Source organism: Tetrahymena thermophila, assembly GCF_000189635.1.
Source record: "Tetrahymena thermophila SB210 genomic scaffold scf_8254410, whole genome shotgun sequence".
Taxonomy (NCBI): Eukaryota; Ciliophora; class Oligohymenophorea; order Hymenostomatida; family Tetrahymenidae; genus Tetrahymena; species Tetrahymena thermophila.
In genome coordinates, this window is record NW_002476192.1 from 82,563 (window position 1) to 107,446 (window position 24,884).

A 24,884-nucleotide genomic window follows, 5' to 3' on the forward strand; every position below is an offset into this window, starting at 1 on the left:
TATTAATTGCAAATAAAGAAAAAAAGTATTTACAATTTTACCTTTTTTGTTTATATTACCATCAAATATTTGTTTTTGAAATTTATTAAGAATTTTAAATGATAAAAAATTTACGTGATTTTTTAGATTCATTAATTAATTAAAAAATTGAATTTGATAATTTTCAATAAATTTTCAAACAAAAATGATTAAAATAGGAGTTATAAGTACTTTAGTATTTATTTTATACATAGTGTCTTTAGCATAATGTAACAAATACATAGGTTAGTTTTTTGCATCTAGCGATATGGAAAAAACTCTTGTTTACTTGAATAATACTTTGTTTGTAGAAAGACTCGATTAGAGAACACATAAGCACGTTTAATACAAGCAGAATAACTTCTCGCTTTATTCTAAAAATGATAATATAAAAACTCCTGCTTATGGAATTATTTATGATCAATTTTCTTTAGTTTCAAAAGATATGTAGATATTTGCGCATAAAATAAATTATAGTAGAATGACTCTTGATCTTGCTTTTACTTTAGATTTAAAACTACTATGCGAAGATAATTAACAAAAGCAAATTTAATTTGATGATCCTAATTACTGTTCCTAAAATATATAGGAGGATTATATAACCTACCTTCATGCATACTTTAACGTTATTTTTATTTCAACAAAAAACAACTAATTTATTCTTAATATAGATGAGTTACTTAATTATATTTAAAAATTATAGCTTGCAAATTAAAAGATTTCTATTATTTAACAAGAACCACTTTTATAGAGCCTGATTTCTTATGAAAAATTTTAGATTTCAGACAAATATTGTCAAGATTGTATTTAAGGAGTTTAATTTTTTATAAAAAATTAACAATATGTCATATTAAAATAAAATTCATCACTAAGAAACTAAATCATTCTGCCCTATAATTTGACCTCAGAATTATTTGCTTAAATTGAAGGCTGTGAAAATAATTTTGATTTTGACATGACTTATGAGTAAAAGGGTCCAAAAATAGACAAAGGATATTTTGTTATAATAAGATGTAACTAAAGAATTAAGCTTCTTAAAATAAAAAAAGAATCAATAGAAATGATTGATGATTAAAATTTGAACTAAAATATGGATAAATCTGTTAATTCAGTACTACTTTACGATTATTCTAATTAGCATATTTATGGTTTTTATAATGATTCTCTAGCTTGCTTTTATTCAAAATATGAATCGAGCACAAAATCAAAGTTTTTAAATAATGAAAATTAAAATACAACGAATCTCACAGCCTCAGAAAATAAAAAAACACCAAACTATCACATTTGCTTAAAGAATCAAATTCCTTCTATGACTTTCTCACATGTTTTATATAATGACTAAGATAATAAAGTTACTATTATATTAAGTAAAACTGATAAAAAATATACTGAGATTTTAGGTTAATTAATAGACAAATGTAGCTTCTTCAATTTAAAAGAATCTATTGAATGTAATTTATGCTCGTAATGCAGCAATTCTTGTGCAAGCTATAATTTAGAATATTGCGGTGGTTAATTTGTAAATATTTTAATTCTTAAACAAAATAAACTATATATTCTAACTTTTAATCTTCATCCATTATCCATTCAATTATTTATTTATTTACTTACTTACTTACTTATTCTTTAATTCATTCATTCATAAATCGTTTTTATTATAACTCCCAACAAGCCTTTTAAAAAATATAATTTTTCTTAAGGATGATCACATCAAAAAGTATTTTAAAGAAAATTTTGATAAAAAAATATTTATCATTTAAACAATTGAATTTAATAAATTGAAATTTTTAATAAATTAGATGTTTTTTAGATTCAATACATTTCTGGCTTTGTTAATATTAGCTTTAATAGCATTAGTAGGGCTTATATTAAAATAGTTACCAAAGTTAATTAAAGAATGCTTGAAATTAACAATTTAGTTTATTGTACTAATTTTTTGCCATTTTCCTATTATTTTATGCAATCTAATAAAAAAGTTTACTAAGGCAGCAAAAATTAAATGTAGAAAATTTAAAATAAAAGTAAAAAATATTTTTCATAGAATATTCAAATCAAAATCAGACTAACTTAATAATTAAAACGAAGATATATGTCCTATTTGCATGGATACATTATCTGCCCGTCCTATTGGAAAATTTGTTTGCAATAATCACTCTGCTCATTTAGATTGTCTTGAAGAATATAACACTTCTAAAATAAATAACAATTAGGATTTAGATTGTCCATTTAGAGATACAGCAGAAAGCAAATAAAACATTCAAATGTCAGAAGTTTGATGAAAAAGTATTTAAAATATTAAACAGACATTGTTTAAATAAAGTTCAACATTTAAAAATTTTTTATTTTAAATTAGCCTCACTGTATGTATATCAGTCAGTCATTTAATTTGATAATTTGATTTTTGAACAAATTAATTTAATCTTATCTTTTTTATTGCAATTATTGCTGGTACAAATTAATAAAGTAGAACAAAACTTTAAATAAAAGTAATGGTATGAATAGACTTAAAAGCTATAAAATATTTAAACAAAATATAAATGTATATATGCATGGAATTTATGTACTCCTTAATCTAAATTATAAAGCTAACTAGATTTTATATTATTAATAGTGAATGAAAATTTCCAAGTATTTATTTTCTTTTCTGGTTTTGAACTAATTATAATTACTTCCTAATTTTTTTAATTGATAAAATGAATTTTTTTATTTTATTTGAGTTTTTATTTTTTTTTATTGAAAATCAGTTGTTTGCAGTGAACTTAAACTTGCAATCTTAGCATTCGTAGAAAACTGTTGAACCTTCATCAGCAGAACGAGTTTATACTGTCCAGAAGTAAAGAGTATCATGACCGCAATCAGGACATTCTTGCTTTAAAGTTGCCTTTTTGTGTTTGTGCTTGTCTTCCAAATCTTCTTCTTCTATACCATGTATTTTTTTGTTTTATGAGGCTCTATATTACTCAAGCCATTACTTTTTCTAGTTAAATTCAATTCTAGAAACAATAGGAGCGCACTTATATTCTAGGACTGAACATAAGAATTCACACTTTGAACATTCTACTTTATCAGAATAAAGAGGCATTTCTATCATGTTACCGCACTAGGGGCAGAATTCACTGGCAGTATTTAAATTTTTGATATCTATTTCCATTTTTATTGTATTGTATATTCCTTAAAACTACTATTGTTTGTATACAAGTATGGCTATACTTTTTTGCTTTTCTTCTTATAATTTAGCTATTAACTTTAAGTGGCTAAAATTTTTAGATTTATAAGTCTATATATAATTAGTTTTTTTTGTATGCAATATTTTTTTTGCTTTGATTTTATTATTTTTATTTGGCTTTAGATTATCTGAATTATTAATTTGTTTTTAACCTTCTTGTATTCTACATTCATACATAAATAGCAAATAACTTATTTATAAAAATAATAAATATCTTGACATTTATCTTTTAATTTAGATATAAGTAAGTAAGTGTTTTTGTTACCTCGATTTAAAAATATATTTAAAAATAGTTTTTATTTTATGAGATAAAGCTATTATAAAAGTTAATCTTTTAGTTAACAAACAAACATTTTTTGATTGCATATTAAGTTTTCTAAAAAAAAAGGATATCGTTTATATACTTCACAAGGTAATTTAATAATTTTAATTTCTTTATTCATATAAAAGTTAAGAATATGAATTATTTAAATTAAGAAATTTCTATCAGTCAAAGCTTGATGTTTCTGAAAATATTCATTGAATTATTTGAACTTCTTTGTTATAAAGTTAAAGCTAATTTTTATTATTCTTATTGAATTTATTGAAATCTAAATAGATTTCTGGCTAAAATTTCTCACAAATATGATGAGTTTTACAATAATAGTATCTATAAAAAATAATTAATTATAATTAAAAGCAATTTCTAAAGTGTTTAAGTGTTTGTATTTCAATAATAATATTTCTTACTCACATTTCTAAAATAAAACTTTATGAATAATTTATAGTTTTTCTCTTCTTATGGAGAATCGAAGAACAAAAAAAAACCTTTTTTTATTTTATTTTGGATTATAAATATATTTTTTAATAGGTATTTCAATTTTTTAAATCATAAATTCAAAGATTAGAGAAGCTATTCAAACATTTTTTATTAAAAAGTGTGCTATCATACAAATTCATATTTATATTATGAATTTGTATTTAATCATTAAATAAAGCAACTCAACTGGACAAATTCTATCAATTACCAACCAATATTTTTAATAAATAATACAAAAATTACGTTAGGAGAAAGAATTTTTTAAAAGGTAAATATTGACTATCAATTAATTACTCTTTTGAAAAATTAGATGAAAATCTACTAATAAGATAAAATGTCACTTATAAATATTGAACGGAGCATAACTATTAACATAATATCTAATAGACTTATAGATTTATCTTTTAATTTAACTTAATATTAATTAGATTTTGTACCTTTATAGGTAACCTCATTTTAGCGAATATAGAAGTGTTTATTGACGAAGTATTTTTAAGTGTGCGTACAATTTTACATTTTTCTTTGTATTTGTGCTTATACTTTATTAATATTAAATAAAACTAAAAGCCAATTAAATATATATGAGAGGAATCGAAATGATTCATACAAAAAAAGTACTTGTTTAAAGTGTTTGTCTTATTAACTTTTTATTTTTTATAAAGGTTATTGATATTAGTGAATTAGTTAATTAAATATTGAAAAAGATAAACTACAATATATACATACACATATAGTTTTATATACATATATATATATAAAGGGAATCACTTAAAGATAGATAAAAGTGCATTTTGAATATAAGCTGAAAGAAAGAAAATGAGCGAAGAATTTAAGATTGTTGGAGGTGAAGACAACAATGAAGAAATAAGCAATCATTTAAAAGTTTCACCTAAAAAAGTATCTAACAAGGTTATAAGGAAGCCATCCATGCACTATGTAAGATCTAGAGATGAGCTACTTGAAGAAGAAAATTAACATTTTGAAAGTTTAAGGAAAAAGTATGTGAAAACTCGCAGAACTAAGATCGTAGGTACAATATCAAGTTTTTATAGTTCATACGAAAATTTAAAATCAATGGTAGAAGCTGGATTAAACTCGTTTATGGTTAATATGGCTTATTGTACACCAGACTTGCTGGTTACTTTAAGGAAGCACAGAGATGCTCTTGAAAAAGAATTTGATATATAATTACCAATTACTTGTGTTCTTAAAGGAACCTTAGTAAGAATAGGTACATTGATGTAGCCTGAAATATTCTTAAGAAAGGGCTAGGAGTATAGGATAGTCTTAAATCATAAGGTTTTAGGTAATAGCCTTTATTGTGCAGTCGATGATAAGGAGATTATAAGAAGAGTAAAAGTAGGTAATTAAATTCTAATAGATTATGGCTAAATTTCTATGACGATTAAAAGAATTGAAAAATCCGATTAAAGTTTAAAGCTGCTTCGAGAGTAAAATGGCTATTAGCATGAAGATTTCCTAGAAACCTTCACTGAAAAGAAAAAAAGGTTTTATCCAAACCTGTATTTTGGAAGAGAGAGCTCGAGTGATCAAGAAAATCCAAATAATGGTAGCATTTTCTCTGAAGATGATATACGTGCTTTTAACAGCTAAGATAATATAGATGATTCATTCAGCAGCTCTTAGATATCATAAACAAGTTAAAACAAAACAAATTTTAAGAACCTTTGCCATTCAACTTAGCATTTAGACTGTTAAGGTAATAACAATAAATAGGGTTAGTTCATCAGTTTAGGTAGTAGAAAGAATATATAAATAACTGAAAATCAAATTATATCTGAAAGGTTTATGTAAAACGCGAATTCACCTAGCAAAGATACTCCAAAATATTTAAATTCTATTTAGCAAAATCAAAATAATGGAAATAGCAATTAATTTTAGAATAAATTTGCTGAACAACTAAGATAAAAAAAGCAAGGTAAAAAGAAAATTTATGATGTTATAGTTTGTGAAGTAGATAGCGATTGCCTTATCAAATCTTACAAGCCAATTTTTATATATGAGAAGGATTATAATTAAAAGAAAGACTAACTCCGTAAGTATAGACATAAGAACTTAAATAATGATATGGGTTTAATAGATTCTATTGGCGAATAGCTTTCAGAAGACGACGAACGTGCTGAAGACTATGAAGGTGAAGGTAAATAAATAAACAAACAAAAAAGCAAATACTTTTCATTAAAAATTTAAAAAGTTTTTTTTGGAAAATAAACAATTTGTTATTAAATTTAAATATTTTGAATTTGTTTTTCACCAAAATCTACAAAATAAATTTATCTAAAACTCAATAAAATAATAAAAATTAATTATTTTAATTTATAGAATGCATAACACCAAAAGATATTACTGACATAAATCACTGCATAAATAATGATATTGATTGTATTTGCGTTTCAAATGTCCGCTCAGCAAGAGATATTAAGGCTGTAAGAAATTTAATTGGAGAGGATAGAGGAGTCAGGATTATGGCTAAAATTCAAACACCTGAATGTAAAAATAATATTTTCTTCTACTTTAATTATTTATGTATTAATAAGCAACTTAAACACAATAAATTATTACTCAAATGAAATTTTAATCTCTAAATTTTTATTTAATATTTATGACGAACTTAAATTAAATCATAAATTTAATTAAGAAATAAATATCACTTTCTTAAGTCATGCAAATTTCAAAAACTATTTAAAAAAAAATATAATCATATTATAAATAATCTATAATTTTAACTCTAAAATATTTTTATTTTAATTAATTATTTATTTTATAATTTGCTTTTTATAAAATTTAGCTGTAGAAAACTTTGAAGAGATTGTAAAAGCTTCAGACGGTGTGTAGATTGCTAGAGGATATTTAACTGTTCATATGCCTGTGGAAAAATTATTTGCAAAGTAGAAAGAAATGATTCATAAATGTCATGAGCATTTGAAGCCTGTCCTTGTATCATGTAATATTTTAGATTCTATGGTTTCTTCGCTTCTTCCTACTATGTGTGAAGTTGGTGAAATATCTAATTTAGTTAATGATTATGTAGACAATATTGTCTTATCTTCTGAAACTTCTTGTGGAAATCACCCAGTTCAAGCAATTAAAACTTTAAGTCGTATATGTGTTGAAGCTGAAGCTTTGCGTATTATGAAAAGACTATAAAATCCTTCTCATTCTGATATAGTTTCTATTAAATCTCAATCTAATGCAATTCCATGTTGTATAATAAATTGCAGTTTAGAAGCTGCTTATTAAGTTCATGCCTCAGTCATTATGGTTTTTACTACCAGAGGATATACTGCATTGAAGCTCTCTAAACTAAGACCTCCTTGTCCTATTATTGCTGTTACGTGCCATAAAAAAGTGGCAAGAAATCTCTCATCTGTATCTGCTGTCAATAGTATATTATTTGGAAGCTTAATAGGTACTGAAGTTTTAATCAAAAGAGTAATAGATAAATTAAAATTAACTGGATTACTTAAAGTTGGAGACTTCGTTGTGATTACTAGTGGTGATATAGAGAATTTAGCAAATTAAACAAACAATTTAAGAATATACACGGTCTAGTGAAAATGATAGCAAATTTCTAAATATTTATCTATTTATACTTTGCCATCTTACTTTTTAATAAAATTAATTAAGTAAAACTAACAAAAAAAATTCAAGTATGTAAATAATAAATAGATCCTTATAAATAAAATACATTTTTGATGCTGTAAAGGAATGGCTGATAATTATGATTATTAATAACTAAATAGAGTGATCCTAAGATCATTTTAGAAATACTTTTTAAACATAAGAAATAAATCTGACTAGACTAATTAATATGATTGATCAATAGACAAATAAATTAATTCTAAATTCTCAATATTTAACAAGTAAAAATAATTTAAATTCAATTATAAATATTTCTTACTACTACCTGTCTAACTGGTTGACTGACTGAATGACTAAATAATTAACTAACTAACTGCATGATTAGCATAATTTTATCAATAATTAAATAAAAATAAATTTTAATAATTCATATCTCATTTAAATTTTATATTAATAATAAACATTAAAACAATATATTTTGTTATCACATTTATTATAAAAAATTTGTTATTTTATCCATTATTTATCCAATAATAAAAGTAAATGTTTAGAATACCAAAATTTAATTAAAATTTTATTTTTAAGGAATGGACACTAGCTATTAAATAAATAGATTTTTATTGACACACATTTATGATTGTTTGCAGTAGTGATTAATATTTTAAGTTATCAAAAAATGATATTAGAAAAGCAAAAATATCAATTAGTTGATATATTTTAATGAAAATTATAAAATTTTAAATACTGCTTTTAAAAAATATTTGAGTGTAAGCTCCAATAATTTATAAATCCTGGACTATTTTTTATCCTCAAAAATGCAATTTTTGTTTAGTTTGTGATTAATATTATGGAAAACATAATTAATCAAAAGAAGGTATGGTTTTACACTCATTAATAGTTATTGTTATTATTGGGAAAACTATTCATTTAAATTTTAAACATGAGAAATTGATGTGATAGTAATAATTTATTACTGGTTTTTGAATGATATATTGGTTATAATTTCTCAACTAAAATCTTATTTATATTGCAAATATTATTCAAATTAAAAGAAAAGTAAAAACAATAAATCATAAAAATATAAATTCAACAATAAATAACTAAAATTATATTAGAATACTCAAAAAATACCAGCTGTGGTTATTGAGGTACTAAGCATAATGGATTAATAATCATAAAATGAATAATTAATTTACTTTAGTTAATATGTTTAGAAAGAAAATTTGAATTAAACTCAAAATTACTCAAAAGATTAATCATTTATGCATTTATAGACGAAGAGAAATGAGATATATAAACTGCTAAATATGAATTAAATGACTAGAAAGGAGCATTATAATAGAAGCACTTCTAATAGCAAAATAAAATAACAATAAAATACTGATTTAAATATCTCACAAATTTCGAATAGTTATTTAATAAACCCAAAAACCCATTTCAAATCTTTTATTTCTATAACCCCTGTAGTTTAAACTAAAAATTAAATAACAAGTATAGAAAACAGAGGCTAAACAATTTAAAATATACTTACTAAAAGCATAATAGGAACACAAAGTGCGAATTTAAGTATTAGCAAATCTCCTTAAATTTTAATAAAAGATTAAATATTTGACAATTACTTAAACAAGAATTCTGTATACAAATTAACTAAAGACTTTATAAAAAGAAGAGATTTATAGAAGTAGAATTCTCCAACAATTAAAGTTGCAAATAGATAAAACACAGAAAATCTACCAAACATTAAACAAAATGATTAAAAGCTTCCCCTCTTTGAAAATAATTAATAAACTCTTCAATTAAAAAGTAATGAATAAAATGAAAACTTAATGAGCAATTTATTAAACTTTGACTTATCTCCTAAATTTTCTACATTAAATACTTAAACAAATACAACAAAAACTTAGAATTCTTTCTTAGTTTCAAAAAATAATTAGAGAAATAATATTAAAGTAAATAATAATTGTGATTACTCAACCAAAGAATTGTTAATTCCAATTAATAAAATTGACAGTTTTTTTGAAAATTTTTCAAAATTAGATACTGAAAAACTTAAGAATGATGAAAGCCCAAAATATGATAACTTATTATAAGATAACTAAGTAAAAGATTTAATGGCTGATAGTTAAGATAAATCTAAAACTCCTATGAGGAAAGGTACTCCTCAAATTAGAGATAATCTTAATTAAAAAGAAAAGCAGCTTTCTATATTGAATTAAGATACAAAAAACAGCAATTATAAAGAAGTGATTTAATTTGAAAATAAAATCAAAAAGAGCACTAGTCGATTGGAATCCTCAAAATCTCCTTAAATTTTTGTTGAGAGATAAAGATCAATAACCACCTAATCTTATTTAAATAATAATTTTACTAAAAAAATTGAAAGATAAGAATCTTTACCAAAGATAGAATAACCTAGTTAAAATACTAACAATTTAAATATATTTAATAAAAGCACAAATAAGCATTAAATTAAATTCTTGAAAGACGAAAACAAAAGAGTTTCAATACAAAAAAGGCTATAAAATTTAATGGTAAATTTGTTTAATTAATAATCGATATATAAGTATAATTTTAATTTATTAAAATTTCAGAGTTATAGTGTTGAAGAAGAATTTAAAAAGAGATTTTCAGGTTTATTTATGCAAAAATAGAAATTACAAAAAAAGAATGAAGTAAAAAAAAAGGTTCATTTTATTATTGATGAAGTTTTGTGATAAATTTTAACTAATTTATCATTTTTATAAAATTTGTATATATTTAACCATCCCTTGTAAATAATAATAAGGTTAATATTACAGTTTTGGTATTGAGGTTGTTGTTGGGAATTAAAAAGATTATCTCTAATTTTTTTTTTATATAGAAATTTAATATAAATGAAATTTAAAATAAAGTAGATAAATGTATTATAGTTTCTTTTGAATTAATGCCGCCAACCCACTAAATAACATTTTCTAAAAATTATAGATAGCAATTTTTTTTTTTTGAGTATTAATTAAAGATTTTCTTACTTAATTATGGAGAAAATACGATATATATGTAATTGATGAAAATTTGTAAAAATATGTAAATTGAATAACTAGCTAAATAATTTATAATTTTTGAGACTAGATGTGTATATATAGATAGAATGCTCTTTAAAATAGTAATAAATCAATATTTAATTTATTTGTATATTTATTTATATTTAATTATTTCTTGTTATTACAGAATTTTTCTATTAAATTTTATTCTAATGATTTTAAATTTGAATGAAAACAGCATCCAATTATATTTATATTTTTTAATGATTGAACTCCTTTTTAATTTAGAGTATGTTATTTTTCCTTCATTTTTTTTTTGCTGGAGGAGCCTTTTTATTATCTACTTTTCCTTTTTAATTTAAAGCTGCATTTTAGTTATCTTCATTTTCAAAGAATTTTTCAGGGTCTTTCCAATTTGGGTTGGCTTCTCTCAAAATATTTTATTCCCAAAAATCTAATTCATCAACTTGCCTTTTATCTTCATTCATTTCCTCAATTTTTTCTCTTTCTTTCCAAGTTAGTTTTCCAGGTACTCTGGCACTTTACAATTACTTTTCACTTACTACTTTTTATCTTTTATCTTATATTGTTGCTCCAGGAATCAAACCTCCTTGCTTGTAGAAATCAGATGCATATTCTGGGTGTCTATATGCTTTATCACCTAAACTTCTTACCTTCATTTTATTATATTTAATATTATTAAAATTACTTTACTTACGATTTCAATAAAATAGGTTATGTATTTTAAAAAGAAAAATATTTATTTTTAATATTTATTAAATGTATTTTATGAAATAGTTATTACATCAAGCTAATTACGCATTTAGGGAAGACCTTCAACTCTTGTTTTTGTTTAAAGTTGCTTTTCTAATTCATATTAGTTGTTTGTGCGTTGATTTGCTATTTCAAAAGTTTTAATTCCATTTAATTTATCTTCAAAATGACCTGATTTTTTTGAATATAAATGTAGTTTTTCTGGTCTTGCTTTACGCTGAGGAGGAACGTAAGGAATTTTTTTTAGTCCTCCAGTAGTTAAACTTCTTAAATCTGTTGTTTTATTGCTAACTTATGGAAATACTTTTATATGGGGTTTATATTCGCCGACTGCTGAAAATTTTGATTCAAAATGTTTTCTTCCTAATAAAGGTAATGGGGCACCTTCATAACCATTCAATTAATCCTATGGTCTAATATGTCTTCTACTTCCTGAAAATTTTTATGGGTGGAGCCCATTCCACTCCATAACAGAGAGAGTATTTATTGGAACTAATTTTTATCCTTCTGAAGGAAAAGAATCAAACATATAAATTATATTTTTGTTATTATTTAGGTTGATTTGATTGTTAATTATTAACAAATTTTCTTTTATGAATCTTTAATACCACTAAATTAATTACATAAATATTAATTACTATTGTATAATTTCAAAGATGTTTTATTTTTCTTATAAAAACAAAAAAAACTAATAGCTCCTAAAACATTTCCCTACTGAAACAAAGAATGATGATTAAAAATATAATGAAAGAAATTATAATTTAATCAAAATAATAAATATATTTTAAAGTATTTTATTTTATTTTAAAGCTTTCATAAAAAATATTTTTAAAATAATTTTAAATATTTCAAATTTGGATACAATTCAACAACAAAAAAAGGAGTTAATTGTTTTATTTTTAAAACATCTATTCATTTGTAATAAAAAGTTATAGTTGTTTTTAGAAAATATATCATTAAAAATTTTATTTCAATATCAATTTATCTGTTAATTTAATATTTTAATGTTGAAATTTTTATCATTCTTCATAATCTTAGTTGTTTATTTTATTTTTTAACTCATAGATAGCTATTTATTAATTATTGTTAATTCTTATTCAATGAGAAATAATTGATGAAATTTATTAATTTATTAAAGAAGAGTAATAAAAGCATTATCAATAAATTTAAGAATAAATTATATTAAACATTTTATATAAAAAGATAAAAAGATAGATTTAATAGATTAAAATATTTACAAAGAATTTTTTTATTTGTTAGATATTTGAATTATAAATATATTTTTATAAAAAAGGCCAAGATCACTTTTTTAAAAATCAAAAAGTGAAAACATCAAGTCTTACTTTGCATGGAGAATCAGAGTCATCAAGAGAATAGAAATAGTTTTAAATCAAGTCTTACTTTGTTTAAATATTTTCAAGCATCTTATGGTTGGTAGAGTAGGATCTCATCCTACCTGCTACATTTTATTTTAAATTACTGTTAATTACTTGGCTAACAAGTTGAAATTCAGATTTATAATCTATAAGTGTATCAATTGTTTTTAAGAAAACTTTTTATTATTCGAGGTTTGAGCATTTCTTTATTAGTTTTTGAATAAATTTGATATCTTCTTAGAATTTGCTATCTAGTAAAGGTTTTTCTTTGCTGAAATTGCATTAGTAGATTACTTTTCTAAGATATTAGAGTTTTTCTAATATTTTTTCAATAGACTAGTTAGCAACGCAGCATTTTTCTCTGTATATTTCAATTTCATTTTTTTTTACAAAGTCAAAGTTTTAGATCATTTTTTTAATATTGATTTGTTTAATTTTCTATTTTTTTTTTTTGTTTAAATAATTATCAATTATTATCTTGATTATTCTATTTATCTAATTATGATGTCAACCGTAACACATACAACGCTGGACTATTTCTAGTCTGTTAAAATTTAAAATTTAGAAGCTGGTTGAATATTAAATAAAAATCAAATAATTTTTAAATTTTACCACATCTCTAATCTCATTAATATACATACATAAAAAAAATTTTTAATTATGTTACGTTTTACAGAGTTAAAGCATATGAAGTGTTGAACTATTTTATATATCATCTATAACTTACAGTGTAAATTTATTAATTATTACTTTATAATATCATACTATGAAATATAAAAGTATAAATAATTGCTGTATAAGTGATATAGAGTGAGTTATTTTTAGAAGATAATTTTCAATTGTTTTAATAATGTATAAGTAGTATTTCAACAACTGTAGATTAAATACTAGAATATATTATTATTGATAGAATTAATATCACTACTCAGTTTGATTAAATTATTTTATATGGGTGATTGTATATATGATGTATATTTTGCTCTTAAAATTATTAGTGTTTTAAGAAAACATGTTTTTGCTAACTTATAGATAGTTGTTAAGAAACAATCAATATTATTAAAAGTGGTTCAGTATTTAATTGTTTCAAGTGTCTGTATAATTCTTATAGACTTAAAAAAATATTTATTAGATTTAATTCTATTCTATGTAAAACTAAAAATATATAAACAATTATTCTTAATTCTTAATCTACTTTAAATACATAAAGTAATTAGTAATTTTTAAAAAATAGATTTTACTTTGTAAAAAAATCTACTGGAATTATATTTCTAAAATATGTTTTATTAATAAATTCTAGCTATTTATCTAAAGAATCAGATTAAAAACATTTAAGGTAAATTTTTTTAAATTCACTTTTGTTCTTATGGATATGGATCAAATAAACTTTAAAATAAAAAGTTTTTTTTTCACTTAAATAAGAAAAAATAGCTGTTCTTTATTTTACTATTTTGCTGACTACTATTATTATTTATATAATTATTTGTAGAAATAAAGAATATACAAGTCTATAATAAATTGTATACAGCTCTGTTATCATCATTTATCTGATAAAATATATAAATTGTATGGTAAATAATCAAAATTATTAAAACCTGTTTTGGTTTCTTAGTATTATTTATATTCTATATTTTTTTTTATAAACTATTATTTTCCCATCATACAAACATAGTTTTCATTTATTTAAACATCAATAACGCACAATTTGCACTTAGTTTTTTCTTTATATATTATATTAATTGAAATTATTTATTTCAACTTAATATTACAATAGTTTATATAATATAAATATAAGATATTTTAAATTACATTTTTATAAAAAAATTTTATAAGTTAATACCTAGCTTACAATTTGTTAATTTCTTCTTCAATTTATAAGATTTAAGTAATAATTTTTAATATAAGGCATCTTACTATTCATAAATATTGCTTCTGGTTATTTAAATAAATTTTCTAAATAGCTATTACACCGTTTAATTTTTATTCTACTAGCAAACAAAAAAATTTTATTTACTGGTTTATTTTTGTTAATTTTATTAATAAATTGACTCTTTTGAGATCTAATGATAGTTTAAATTAAGGTTCTCATTAATCTTTTAATTATTTTTTGATTGAATGTATAAAATTTTATTTTTGCAAGCAATTTTTAAGATAAGATTATAAAATACTTCTTAATTATTAGAAATAAAATAAAATTTATATAGGTTTGCTAGTTTTAAAGTTGATTATACCTAATAAATTTAGATCTAATTGTTTTTATTACTCATTTTGGCATGAGCTATGAGCTGGCTATTTAAATGAATAATTTAAAAACTTATAACTTTAAGATAAATTAATTATTATTTTGTTTTTAACCTTTCTTTTTGAAATCCACAATCAAATTTATACTATTTTTTATAATTTGCTGGGCCTTATTTTGTTATATAATTAGAATTACTTATTTATGATAGACTCAAATAAAATTATTAATTTGATTAAAAAATCATTCATTAAATTGATTAAATTAAAAATAATTTTTTTTCTTTCGTACTTGATGAAAATTAAAACTAAAATTAAATTTTGCTACTTTTGTATTAAAAAAATAATTTCAATAAATTAAATAATTGTGTTAAAAGTTATTAATGTTCAATATGATTGAAATTAATAAAGATAGAAATTTGTTATGAATAAATTTTTTTAGATCTAAAGCTTTATAATTTTATATTTAGTAGAGATTTTTTATATCTAATTTTAATATTTTACAATATATCTATCTCTTTATTTAAAGCCAATACTTATTAACTAAATAACAAGTAGAAAATGAATTTTTTAAACAAAAAAAAGAATTTTATCAAGGATTCTAAAAAAGCTTAAAAGAATCAATTCAAAGAAAGCTCAAAAAATAAAAAAGCTGAAAATGAGGCTGCTATTGATGACGTTTCAGAAGAGGAAGATGACATCTAATAAATTGAATAGGTATAAAAGAGAGATAAAAAAAATAAAAATGTTGAAAATTAAGATGATGAGAAAGAGATAAGCTAAAGTGAAAAGAAACTCTCTAGAAAAGAATTGAAAAAGTTGAAAAAAAGTTAAAATCAACAATAGGATTAGACTGATTTGAATAATTCTAATGAAGATATATAAGTAGAATCAGCTTCTGATAAATCTAAGCTTAAATTAAATTAAGTTTAGACTAATGGAAAGAAAGATTAGATATAGCAGCTATCCAATGAAGATGACAAAAAATCTTCAAAAAAGAACCAGAACAATAAAGATTAGCAATAAGTTAAATAAGAAACTACTTAAAAAATAGAACCTAGAATTATAAAAAAGCCAAAAATTACAATTATTGAAGAAAATGATGAATCTGAAAATGAGGTAGAAAAAAAAGACTCAGGTAGAAAAAACAAAAATAAAAAAGAAAGTGACAGTGAACAAGAATAATTTGATGATGAAGAAGAAGAAGATTCAGATTTAGAAGAAATTAAAAGAGTTAAAAAGCAAATGATGGGATCTGAAGAGGAAGAAGAGGATAGTGATGATGATATTAAATTAAAAAAAGCAAATAAATTTGATAGTGATTCAGAAGAAGAAAACTTCAAGGACATAGAAAGTAGTGATGATGAAGGTTTTAAAAGCAAAAAATCAAAAGCACAAAAAGTTACCAAAAAGCAATAAGTAAAAGAGAAGCCATAGAAAGCATAGGAAAATAAACCTAAATTAAAATAATTAAATGAAAAAATAAAATTAAAACATTTAGCTATTTGCATTCCTGACTCTATAATTTCAATACCTTAATCCTCTGAATTAAGAAGTTACTTCATCAGGTAAATTATTAGCATTTAAAATGTTTAAAGTATATTTATGTATAATTATATATAAAAGTGAGTTAGCCAGAACTGCAGCTATTTTCTGTGTAGATGAAATAATCATTTTGAAGGATAATTCTTATATAGCCAAGTCTCAAAACTTTTAATAGGGACCTTACATAGTTAGAAATTTGTAATATTTAGAAACACCACAATACCTAAGAAAATAACTTTTCCCAATCCATCCTGATTTGAAAAATGCTGGCTTAATGAATCCAATAGAATGCCATCACCATTTAAAATCAGACTAATACTGTCCTTACAGAGAAGGTGTAGTGATGAACAGACCTACAAAAGAAAATGAGGGTTCATGGGTAGAAATTGGCCTTAAAAAGTAAGCAAAGATCCCTTATAAGTTAGTTACTAATACAAGAGTAACTTTGAGAATAAATGAACCTACACTCGATATAGAGCAAAAATGTAATTTATTATTTTTAAAAATTTTTTAGTGAAGAATTTAATTATTAAAAGATTATTCTGCAGATGTTGTTTCATAGAAAGAACCTAAAGAAAAAATGGGTAAATTATATTATTTAATTAACTATTTAACTTAACTCTAAATAATAAAATAGGACTATATTGGGGATATTAAGTTAGATTAGCAGATACTTTGAGTTAAGTTTTTAAGGGAGAAGATAATTTAAGTAATAAATTTATAAACAAAATATTTTAATAATATTTAAAATTATCAAATAAATTATAAATTAATTTTGAAAATAATTTAGAGTATGATGTGAAATTCTTGATTAATTAAGGAGATCATTAACAATTCAGCGAAGAATCTATTTCTGAAACAGAATTAGACCTTGAGGATAAAAAGTAAACAAATAAATAAATTTTTTATAATTAATAATTTTATTAAACTATTCTAGTGTTTTAATTGTGTTCAGTGGTTACAACAACTTAGAAAGTATCATTGACAGTGATGAATATACTAAACTCTCAGGAAAAGATGCTTTGAATAAATTTGATGCTAATTTTACTATGCAAAAGGGTAAATTCGGAGTAAAGCAACTTAGATTAGAGGTAATTAAATTTGTTATTTAAATATGAATAAAATTTTCTATATAAATTGTAGGAAGAAATGTCTCATGCACTCTCAATTCTTAGAAAGTTATTTGATTGAAATAATGTATTTATTTATGTCTTATATTTAATAAATTATTAATCATTAGAATTTATTTATTATTTTTATGTAAATTTTACAAATACATACTTGTTTTTGTATTTAATTTTTAATTAGTAAATAAAAAATACTCAAAATTCATTAGTCTGTCTTACAAAAAATTTAAATAAATATAATAAAGCATTTAATTATTTAAGTAATGAATAAAAAATATTTAATTTAGGATTTTTTATAACATGATTTAATGTTTTATATTTAAATGAAATATTATTTAAAATAATTAGTTAATTAATTAAGTTTTTTGTGAAATCAAATTATTTATTTATTAATTAATTAATTATTTAAAAAATTTATCACATTTTCTTGAGTAAAATCTAAAATAACCAATCAATAGATAGATATTTATTTATATTTTAAATTAATTAAATTATCAAATTTTAAAATTTTACATTTGCAAGTAATACATTAACGAACAAAAAGTAAATAAATAAATTAAGACATGTATAATTTTATAGGAGGAAACGGTAAATCTAGTGCATAGAAATGGCTTCGCCCATCAAATTAAGAATAGTTTGATGACGATTATGATGAATATGATGATTATCGTTAATATAGAAATTATGCAAATAAAGCTGCTTCAGGTACTACATCTACAGGCCCTGTAAAAATTATTAATAATTAATAAACTTCAACTTAGGCAAGACCAAGCTCAGCGTCTTGGAATACATAAAAGTCATAAAACAATTCTAGCTAGAGTGGCAGTGGAGGCCACACTGGTGCTATTACTAGATCTAAAGTATTTGATATGGGTATATTTCCTAAAAGATTAGCTCTTAGTTATTAAGTACCTACAATAAGTAACTTAATTTGTGAAAAGACAGCAATTAATATTAAAATAATTTCATAAAAATATAGTTATTGAATATTTAGTTCCGAAAACAGGAAAGTTATATCATCATAAAATAAAAATAAGAGAATTAAAAGCAGATAGCAACAAAGAAAAGGTACTTAAGTAAATAAAAAGAAGACATGAAATATATTTAATAAAAATTCCAGATAGATAGCTCTTAGGTAAGTAATAAAATTTTGATTGCAACTAAAATTTAAAGCATTCATATTTAATCAAATATAGGATTGATAGAAATACTCTAAGAAAATATCTTGGTTTAGTAATAAGATCAAGAAAGAGAGCCTGAAAAACCTGTTGAAAAAAGCTCAAATAAAGAATAAAAAAGTGATAAAAAAGCAAATGAAAGTATAATTAATCCTTTTAGCAAGAAATAAAATATTACAGATAGTTAAATTTCAGTGGAAGAAAAGGAATTATTTGGTAAATTAAAGAATCAATTTGAAGGCGAAGAGGATTCCTAAGATGAATAGTATAGTAGTTAAGATTAGGTACAAAATTAAAAGAAAAAAGAAGGCAATTCAGGATAGAAATAAACCAAAAATCACTGCGAAGAAGAGGATGAAGAAGAAGGAGAAGAAAATGAAAATAATGATTAAAAGAAAAAAAATTCTGACGATATAGATGATTATGATTATGATTTTGATGAATATACTGAAAACGATAATTCAAATAATATATCAAAACCCTTCTCTTAAGATACTTCTTAAATTTCTAACGGTGTATATGATATTAAAGTAGCACAGAAACAATTGCAAATTGATGCTTAAAAGGAAATCTTAGATTCAAAGCTAAATAAAGAGCACATTCATTCAAAAGTTGTTAAAAAATAAGCTAAAGTTGATTATGATGATGAAATTGATTTTTCTGATTAAGAAAATGAAGTATAATCAGACAACTAAATAAAAGCAAATAAAAATGAATTGGAAGAAAGTGATGGATAAAGAGATTTCGATGTTGATTCTAATGCAATTTATTAGCATTAGTTCGCTAAAAATAACTATTCTCATAAAGTTCATACTTAAGAAGAGTCTTAGTATACAGATGAATAAGAAGAAGAAAATTTTGAAGAAGAAGAAGAATAAGAAAACTTTGGTGATGAAGAAGATGAAGAAGAATAAGGATAATATGAGGATAAAAACAACTAAAACGAGTCAGATTAAGAATAGGAAAATTAAAATGACGATTAAGATGATGAATTTGAGCTTGATGATATTGAAAAACTACACATAGATGAAAAAAAATCAGATAAAAAGGAATTAATGAATAACACACAAAAGAATAACTTTTTGTAAAGTGAAGATAAAACTACAAAGTAATTATAAAGTGATAAATCTGATGAGAAAGAAAAGAAAAAGTTAATTGACGAATCAAACAATAAGGAATAAGTTAAATTCGAATAAACACTTTCCTCTAAAAAGCCAGAAATGTAAATGAAATAAAATTAGCCTAATTTAATTTATGGAAAATTTGTACCAAAAACTAATAATTATGTTGATGCAGATGAAGGAATAGACTTAGACGATGAAGATGATGATTTTTAGATGGATTTTGTAAATTAAAAGAATAAAGATGAAGAATAAGAAGAAGAAGATTATGAAGATGATGAAGAGGATTTATATTAATAAGTAAAAAAGAAATTAGGTAACTTGTAACAAAAAGAAACTACTAATTAAGGATCTGATTACAAGAATAATTTATAATAAAAAAAATATGAAATTGCTTACTATTAACAGAAGTAACAATAATAATAGTAACAGCAAAATAAATAGTAATCAAAACCTGAACAAGATGAAGATGAAGAAGATTATAACAGCAATGACAATCATGATAATTTTGGGGATGAAAATGGCGAGGATGGAGAAGAAGAAGATGATTATGGTATTGATGGAGAGGAAGATTATGGTGATGAAGGAGAGTACGATGAAAATGATTATGAAATTGATGATATAGACATTGAAGATTAATACTAAGTTTAATAAGCAAATTAAAAGTATAGTATTTCTGGATAAACATATTAAAAGAATAATAATCAAAAATCTAATATGTAGGATTAAAAAAATCTTTTTGATTAATTAGAAAATGAATTGGAGGAAAATTTAGATAATTTGATTGATTATGATGAATATGACCTAAATAAGCTTAGCAAATCTGAGTTAGATAAAGTTAAATAAAAAATGGATTAAAAGTTTGAATAAAATAGAAAAAAACCAGGTGATAAAGATTTTGTTTATGATGTTAGAGAAAGTTTTGATGCAAATGAAAGTAATTAATGGGACGTAAGCTAAAGCCAAGATAAGCATTAAATGGAGTAAGTTGTAGATTATGATATTGTATGAATTACTCTAGAAATAAATAATTAATTTTATTTAATTTTACAATTATACAAATATTTTGTATTTAATTTATTTATAAGTTCAAAAAAAATCAACTAGAAATACATAGCAAAATCATATAACCATTTTAGCTCTAGTTTATACATTAATAAGTAGTATTTACTACATATCTAGAAATATCTTAGATATTAAATATAAATATATTTTAATTTAATTTAATTTACCACTTCGATCAGATATTTTTTTTAAATCTTATTAAATCTGAAATAACCTAAATAATTTTTAATCAATACTTCATAAAGTAATTAATTATCTTTAATCAAAATTTTAAAGGCACTAAAATAAAGATAATAAGCAAAAAGAACAAAAAATAGATTTATCGATAAAAATATTCTTAGTAGTCACAAATTTTAAACAATTAATTAAATGTATTTTTTCAAGATTAAGAAAAAAATTCGAAATATTTATTTACTTATTAATAGAAGATTAAAAAATACAATATTATTTTGGTGAAAAATTTTGCAAATCTTTGTATAATATATATAAATTACTTAATTTTATTGATTTTTATTATTTAAAAATTTTTCGAAAATATTTACAAAACTGGTCTAATCTAATTTTTTAGTTAAATATTTTATTTGAGGTAAGAAAAATTAATTATGCATAAATAATACTTTATTTAGCACATAATATTTTAGAGCAAATAAAAAACAAGAAATTTGAAACAGAAATAAAGAATTGAAAAAATATAAAATAGTTTGAAGAATTGATATTTAATCTATTATGTGAATAGCTAATTTCTATTTAGTTAATTATTTAGTTATTAAATTAATTAATTAATTAAAATATTTTCTAAAATATTCTAAAATTATTGGATAATTATTTACTTTTTTAATAAAATAATTTATAAATCAATATATTTTTGAATGAGATAGATTTGTTATGTTTATTTATTGAGTCTAGTAATTTGAAATTGATGATAGCAGCTATGATGGTTTATATTAAGAAATCAACTCTTTTTGCTTTTTAGTTGATATTTCAGTTTGCTTTTAAAACTATACATTCTATTGTTTATTCTAATTTTAATTTATTTATTATGGTAGAGGTTTTAAATTTTCTGAGACTTTTCTTTTTGGTGTTATTGAAGAATCATGTATGCTTTTATCTTACATTTTTTATATATTGCTTCTTGAGTGATCCTCAATAAAGTCAATCTTTTACTTATCTTCTAGCATAAAAGATTCTCGATCATTTATCAATTTTTCTTAATTAGTTTTAATCATGTTTACTAGATTTTCATCTAGTATTGAATAAGAAGACATCATTTTATATGGTATAATGCTATTTTTTTTGTTTTATCTATTATATTGAATCATACGAGGTTGAGCAAATGAGTTATAACAATCAGGCAAAAGGGAATTACTTTTTCTATCTTTTGGGATTATTTCTTTTTGGATTGGAGGAAATAGGCTTTGCTTAGGGGAAAACTATTCTGTATATGTTTAACCATAGTTTTCATACTATTAAGTGACATTGTTATCAATATTCTAAAAATGACTGTTGAAAGAATAGTCTTCTGTAACATTGTTAAATTCAGTATTTCTTCGTGTTTATGATGGGGAAACATTCTTAACCTTATATAATTTCTTTATTATTCTTTTATACTCTTTATTCTTTGTTCCTTTAAAAAGTGGAAGAAGAAGAGACATATTTTTTTTATTTTAGAGTTAATTATTATCTGACTAAACTTATTATTCTTGGCTTTGTTATTCTGGCGTTTGCTATTTATCTTCATAAGTTGACATTCTTTTTGAATTATCATTATAGATAAAACTTAATGATTTCTTATCCTACTTTTTTGCAGAGTATTTAAGATTTTCTATTTATTGTATAACGTTTTCATAAATACTTTTTTATGGGTTTACTGTTGACCTGCTATAAATTTCGCTATTATTTAGGTTACTAGATTCTTGCTAAAATTAAATCAAATTAGAAATTTATCCTGTTTTTTGCTGGTTTAGTAAGTAGCTTTGTAAATTATCTCTTTTATTCATTTTTAGAATATTGCTTTACATCTATGGACTTACATCAAAAACATAGTTTCTTTGTCCCAATTAATTAGCATCTGTAGTAATATTTTAACATTCATTATTATCAAGCTTATTATAACTAGTTTCTTCAATTTCTTTAGATAATTTTTAATTTTGCTAATGTAAACATTAACTTGGATCTTGAGTGTACGATTGTCTTCTTATTTAGAGAAGACTTTAATCTTGTTGAGGTATTTAAAGGTTATATATTTAATGAGTATTCTATATATTTTTGGCATTATGAGATTCTTATTGCTGTTATTAATTTGGTTTTAATTTATTATTGCCATGCTATTCTAAATTTTTTTATATTTATGAGGCTTTTTAAGATAAGTTAAATATATTTTTTTAAGTACAATCTTACTATTGTTTATTTTAATGAGCCATTTTTTGGTTATTTAGAGCATTATCGAGGATGCTAAGAATTTTATTTTTATTTTTAGATGTAATGCTTTCATCTTTAAAAATTTATTTTTGCTCATTTAAATTGTTATCTTGTTCACAATCTTATTTATTTTCTCCAGTGCAAATATGTTCGTGGTTATAGAGAGACTATTACTATTATATTTCGTTATTAGTAGATAGAGTAATTTAAATATTATTGCTTTTATTTTAGCTGCTTAATGAATTTTTCTTTCTATGACCAAAACTAAGATTTTCACTTTATAGAAACTCTCTTTTTGGTGTAGTGGTTACATCTGTTTTTGATATTTCCAAAGGTAATTGTTTAGTTTTTTACATTTATTAAATATATAGTTCTCTTTATCTTCTGATCTATTACAAAAGCTTATTTTACTATTCTATTTCTAATTAGCTAAGTGATAGCTGACTGTTAAAATCTTCTTTTATTTTATTTACAGGTTTAGATATCGATTTAGTAAAACTTTTATTATCATTCTAGAGCTGAATATTCTCATCATTTACTTTAACATCTTGTTTCTTTTTTTATTGGGATTAAAGTTTAGGTTGTTTGCTTTATTTTAAATCTTATAAATAAAATGTCTTAGAAATATAAGATGTGCTATTTTCTACATTATTATTTGTTATAAGATTATCTTAAGAAGGAAACGGTTTATTATTGCTTGAGTTGCAACAATCCTAATTTTAATTTTACAGGTTAGATTTTTTATCTCTATTCTTCATTTATTTATTTTTGCGAAAGTCTAAATCTGTACTGTTTAAAACATCCTCACAATTAGTTTGCCAAGGCGAAATGTCTTCGAATTCAATCTTTGAATTATTAGTTTTTAAATTGTTAGAAAAATATTTCACAGGAGAGTAAAAAGTGCTGTCACTTTAAACTTTTTAAGAAAGATCTTCCTTAGCTCCATCTATATTGTTGCTCTAGTTATTCTTCTTTGATAAAATTTTGTTTAAATTACTATTTTAATAAGATCTGTTTTGCAAATAATTTTGCATTTGTTATCATACAACTTTAGAAAAAAAATAATGATTATATTAAATTGTTAAGTAAATATTATTATATATAATGGATGATTAATATTCTATTAAAAAGCAAAAAATATAATTCAATAAATAATATAGATACATTTTTATTACTGTAAGTTCAGATTACTTTTAATTTGTTATCCTGAAAATTTACAATTAAAAATATTTAATTTTATACAGTTATTAAAATTATATTATAGAAGAAAGAAAGATAAAATATATTCTATTAAAATATTTGCAATTATTATATTTGATTAATTTTAAATTCAAAAAACTATACATAGATTTCTAAGAAATATTTTAACAAAGTTAGAT

General features: G+C 22.2%; 9 protein-coding genes across 9 annotated transcripts; 5 read left to right on the forward strand and 4 right to left on the reverse strand. All coding sequences in view use genetic code 6, as the record gives it.

The window, feature by feature from the left end:
• Window positions 1-184: 184 nt before the first annotated feature.
• On the forward strand, window positions 185-2,294 carry TTHERM_01016090 (transmembrane protein, putative; the record flags this gene model as incomplete). Its single annotated transcript, XM_001030769.2, has 2 exons — window positions 185-1,537; window positions 1,818-2,294. The coding sequence occupies 2 exons, from the start codon at window positions 185-187 to the stop codon at window positions 2,292-2,294; spliced, it is 1,830 nt and encodes a 609-aa protein (XP_001030769.2).
• A 464-nt stretch (window positions 2,295-2,758) lies between these two features.
• Window positions 2,759-3,169, reverse strand: TTHERM_01016100 (DNA-directed RNA polymerase subunit; the record flags this gene model as incomplete). The annotated part of the gene is made up of 1 exon (XM_001030770.1): window positions 2,759-3,169. The coding sequence occupies one exon, from the start codon at window positions 3,167-3,169 to the stop codon at window positions 2,759-2,761; it is 411 nt and encodes a 136-aa protein (XP_001030770.1).
• Window positions 3,170-4,859: 1,690 nt separating this feature from the next.
• On the forward strand, window positions 4,860-7,619 carry TTHERM_01016110 (pyruvate kinase complex alpha subunit; the record flags this gene model as incomplete). Its single annotated transcript, XM_001030771.2, has 3 exons — window positions 4,860-6,204; window positions 6,387-6,554; window positions 6,853-7,619. 3 exons carry the CDS (start codon window positions 4,860-4,862, stop codon window positions 7,617-7,619), a joined length of 2,280 nt encoding a protein of 759 aa, XP_001030771.2.
• A 1,048-nt stretch (window positions 7,620-8,667) lies between these two features.
• Window positions 8,668-10,584, forward strand: TTHERM_01016120 (hypothetical protein). The gene is made up of 2 exons (XM_001030772.2): window positions 8,668-10,177; window positions 10,238-10,584. Exons 1-2 carry the CDS (start codon window positions 8,807-8,809, stop codon window positions 10,358-10,360), a joined length of 1,494 nt encoding a protein of 497 aa, XP_001030772.2. The 5' UTR covers window positions 8,668-8,806; the 3' UTR covers window positions 10,361-10,584.
• A 135-nt stretch (window positions 10,585-10,719) lies between these two features.
• On the reverse strand, window positions 10,720-12,104 carry TTHERM_01016130 (hypothetical protein). Its single transcript, XM_001030773.2, has 2 exons — window positions 11,472-12,104; window positions 10,720-11,340 (listed from the first exon to the last, which is right to left on the reverse strand). The coding sequence occupies exons 1-2, from the start codon at window positions 12,063-12,065 to the stop codon at window positions 10,972-10,974; spliced, it is 963 nt and encodes a 320-aa protein (XP_001030773.2). The 5' UTR covers window positions 12,066-12,104; the 3' UTR covers window positions 10,720-10,971.
• A 652-nt stretch (window positions 12,105-12,756) lies between these two features.
• Window positions 12,757-13,227, reverse strand: TTHERM_01016140 (hypothetical protein; the record flags this gene model as incomplete). Its single annotated transcript, XM_001030774.3, has 1 exon — window positions 12,757-13,227. One exon carries the CDS (start codon window positions 13,225-13,227, stop codon window positions 12,757-12,759), a length of 471 nt encoding a protein of 156 aa, XP_001030774.1.
• Window positions 13,228-15,612: 2,385 nt separating this feature from the next.
• TTHERM_001016149 (RNA methyltransferase, putative) lies at window positions 15,613-17,787 on the forward strand (the record flags this gene model as incomplete). The annotated part of the gene is made up of 7 exons (XM_012799905.1): window positions 15,613-16,619; window positions 16,678-17,081; window positions 17,133-17,180; window positions 17,234-17,305; window positions 17,387-17,480; window positions 17,534-17,687; window positions 17,740-17,787. 7 exons carry the CDS (start codon window positions 15,613-15,615, stop codon window positions 17,785-17,787), a joined length of 1,827 nt encoding a protein of 608 aa, XP_012655359.1.
• A 430-nt stretch (window positions 17,788-18,217) lies between these two features.
• TTHERM_01016150 (hypothetical protein) lies at window positions 18,218-21,033 on the forward strand (the record flags this gene model as incomplete). The annotated part of the gene is made up of 3 exons (XM_001030775.2): window positions 18,218-18,644; window positions 18,703-18,858; window positions 18,920-21,033. Exons 1-3 carry the CDS (start codon window positions 18,287-18,289, stop codon window positions 21,031-21,033), a joined length of 2,628 nt encoding a protein of 875 aa, XP_001030775.2. The 5' UTR covers window positions 18,218-18,286.
• Window positions 21,034-21,941: 908 nt separating this feature from the next.
• TTHERM_01016160 (hypothetical protein) lies at window positions 21,942-24,539 on the reverse strand (the record flags this gene model as incomplete). Its single annotated transcript, XM_001030776.1, has 1 exon — window positions 21,942-24,539. One exon carries the CDS (start codon window positions 24,537-24,539, stop codon window positions 21,942-21,944), a length of 2,598 nt encoding a protein of 865 aa, XP_001030776.1.
• Window positions 24,540-24,884: the final 345 nt, after the last annotated feature.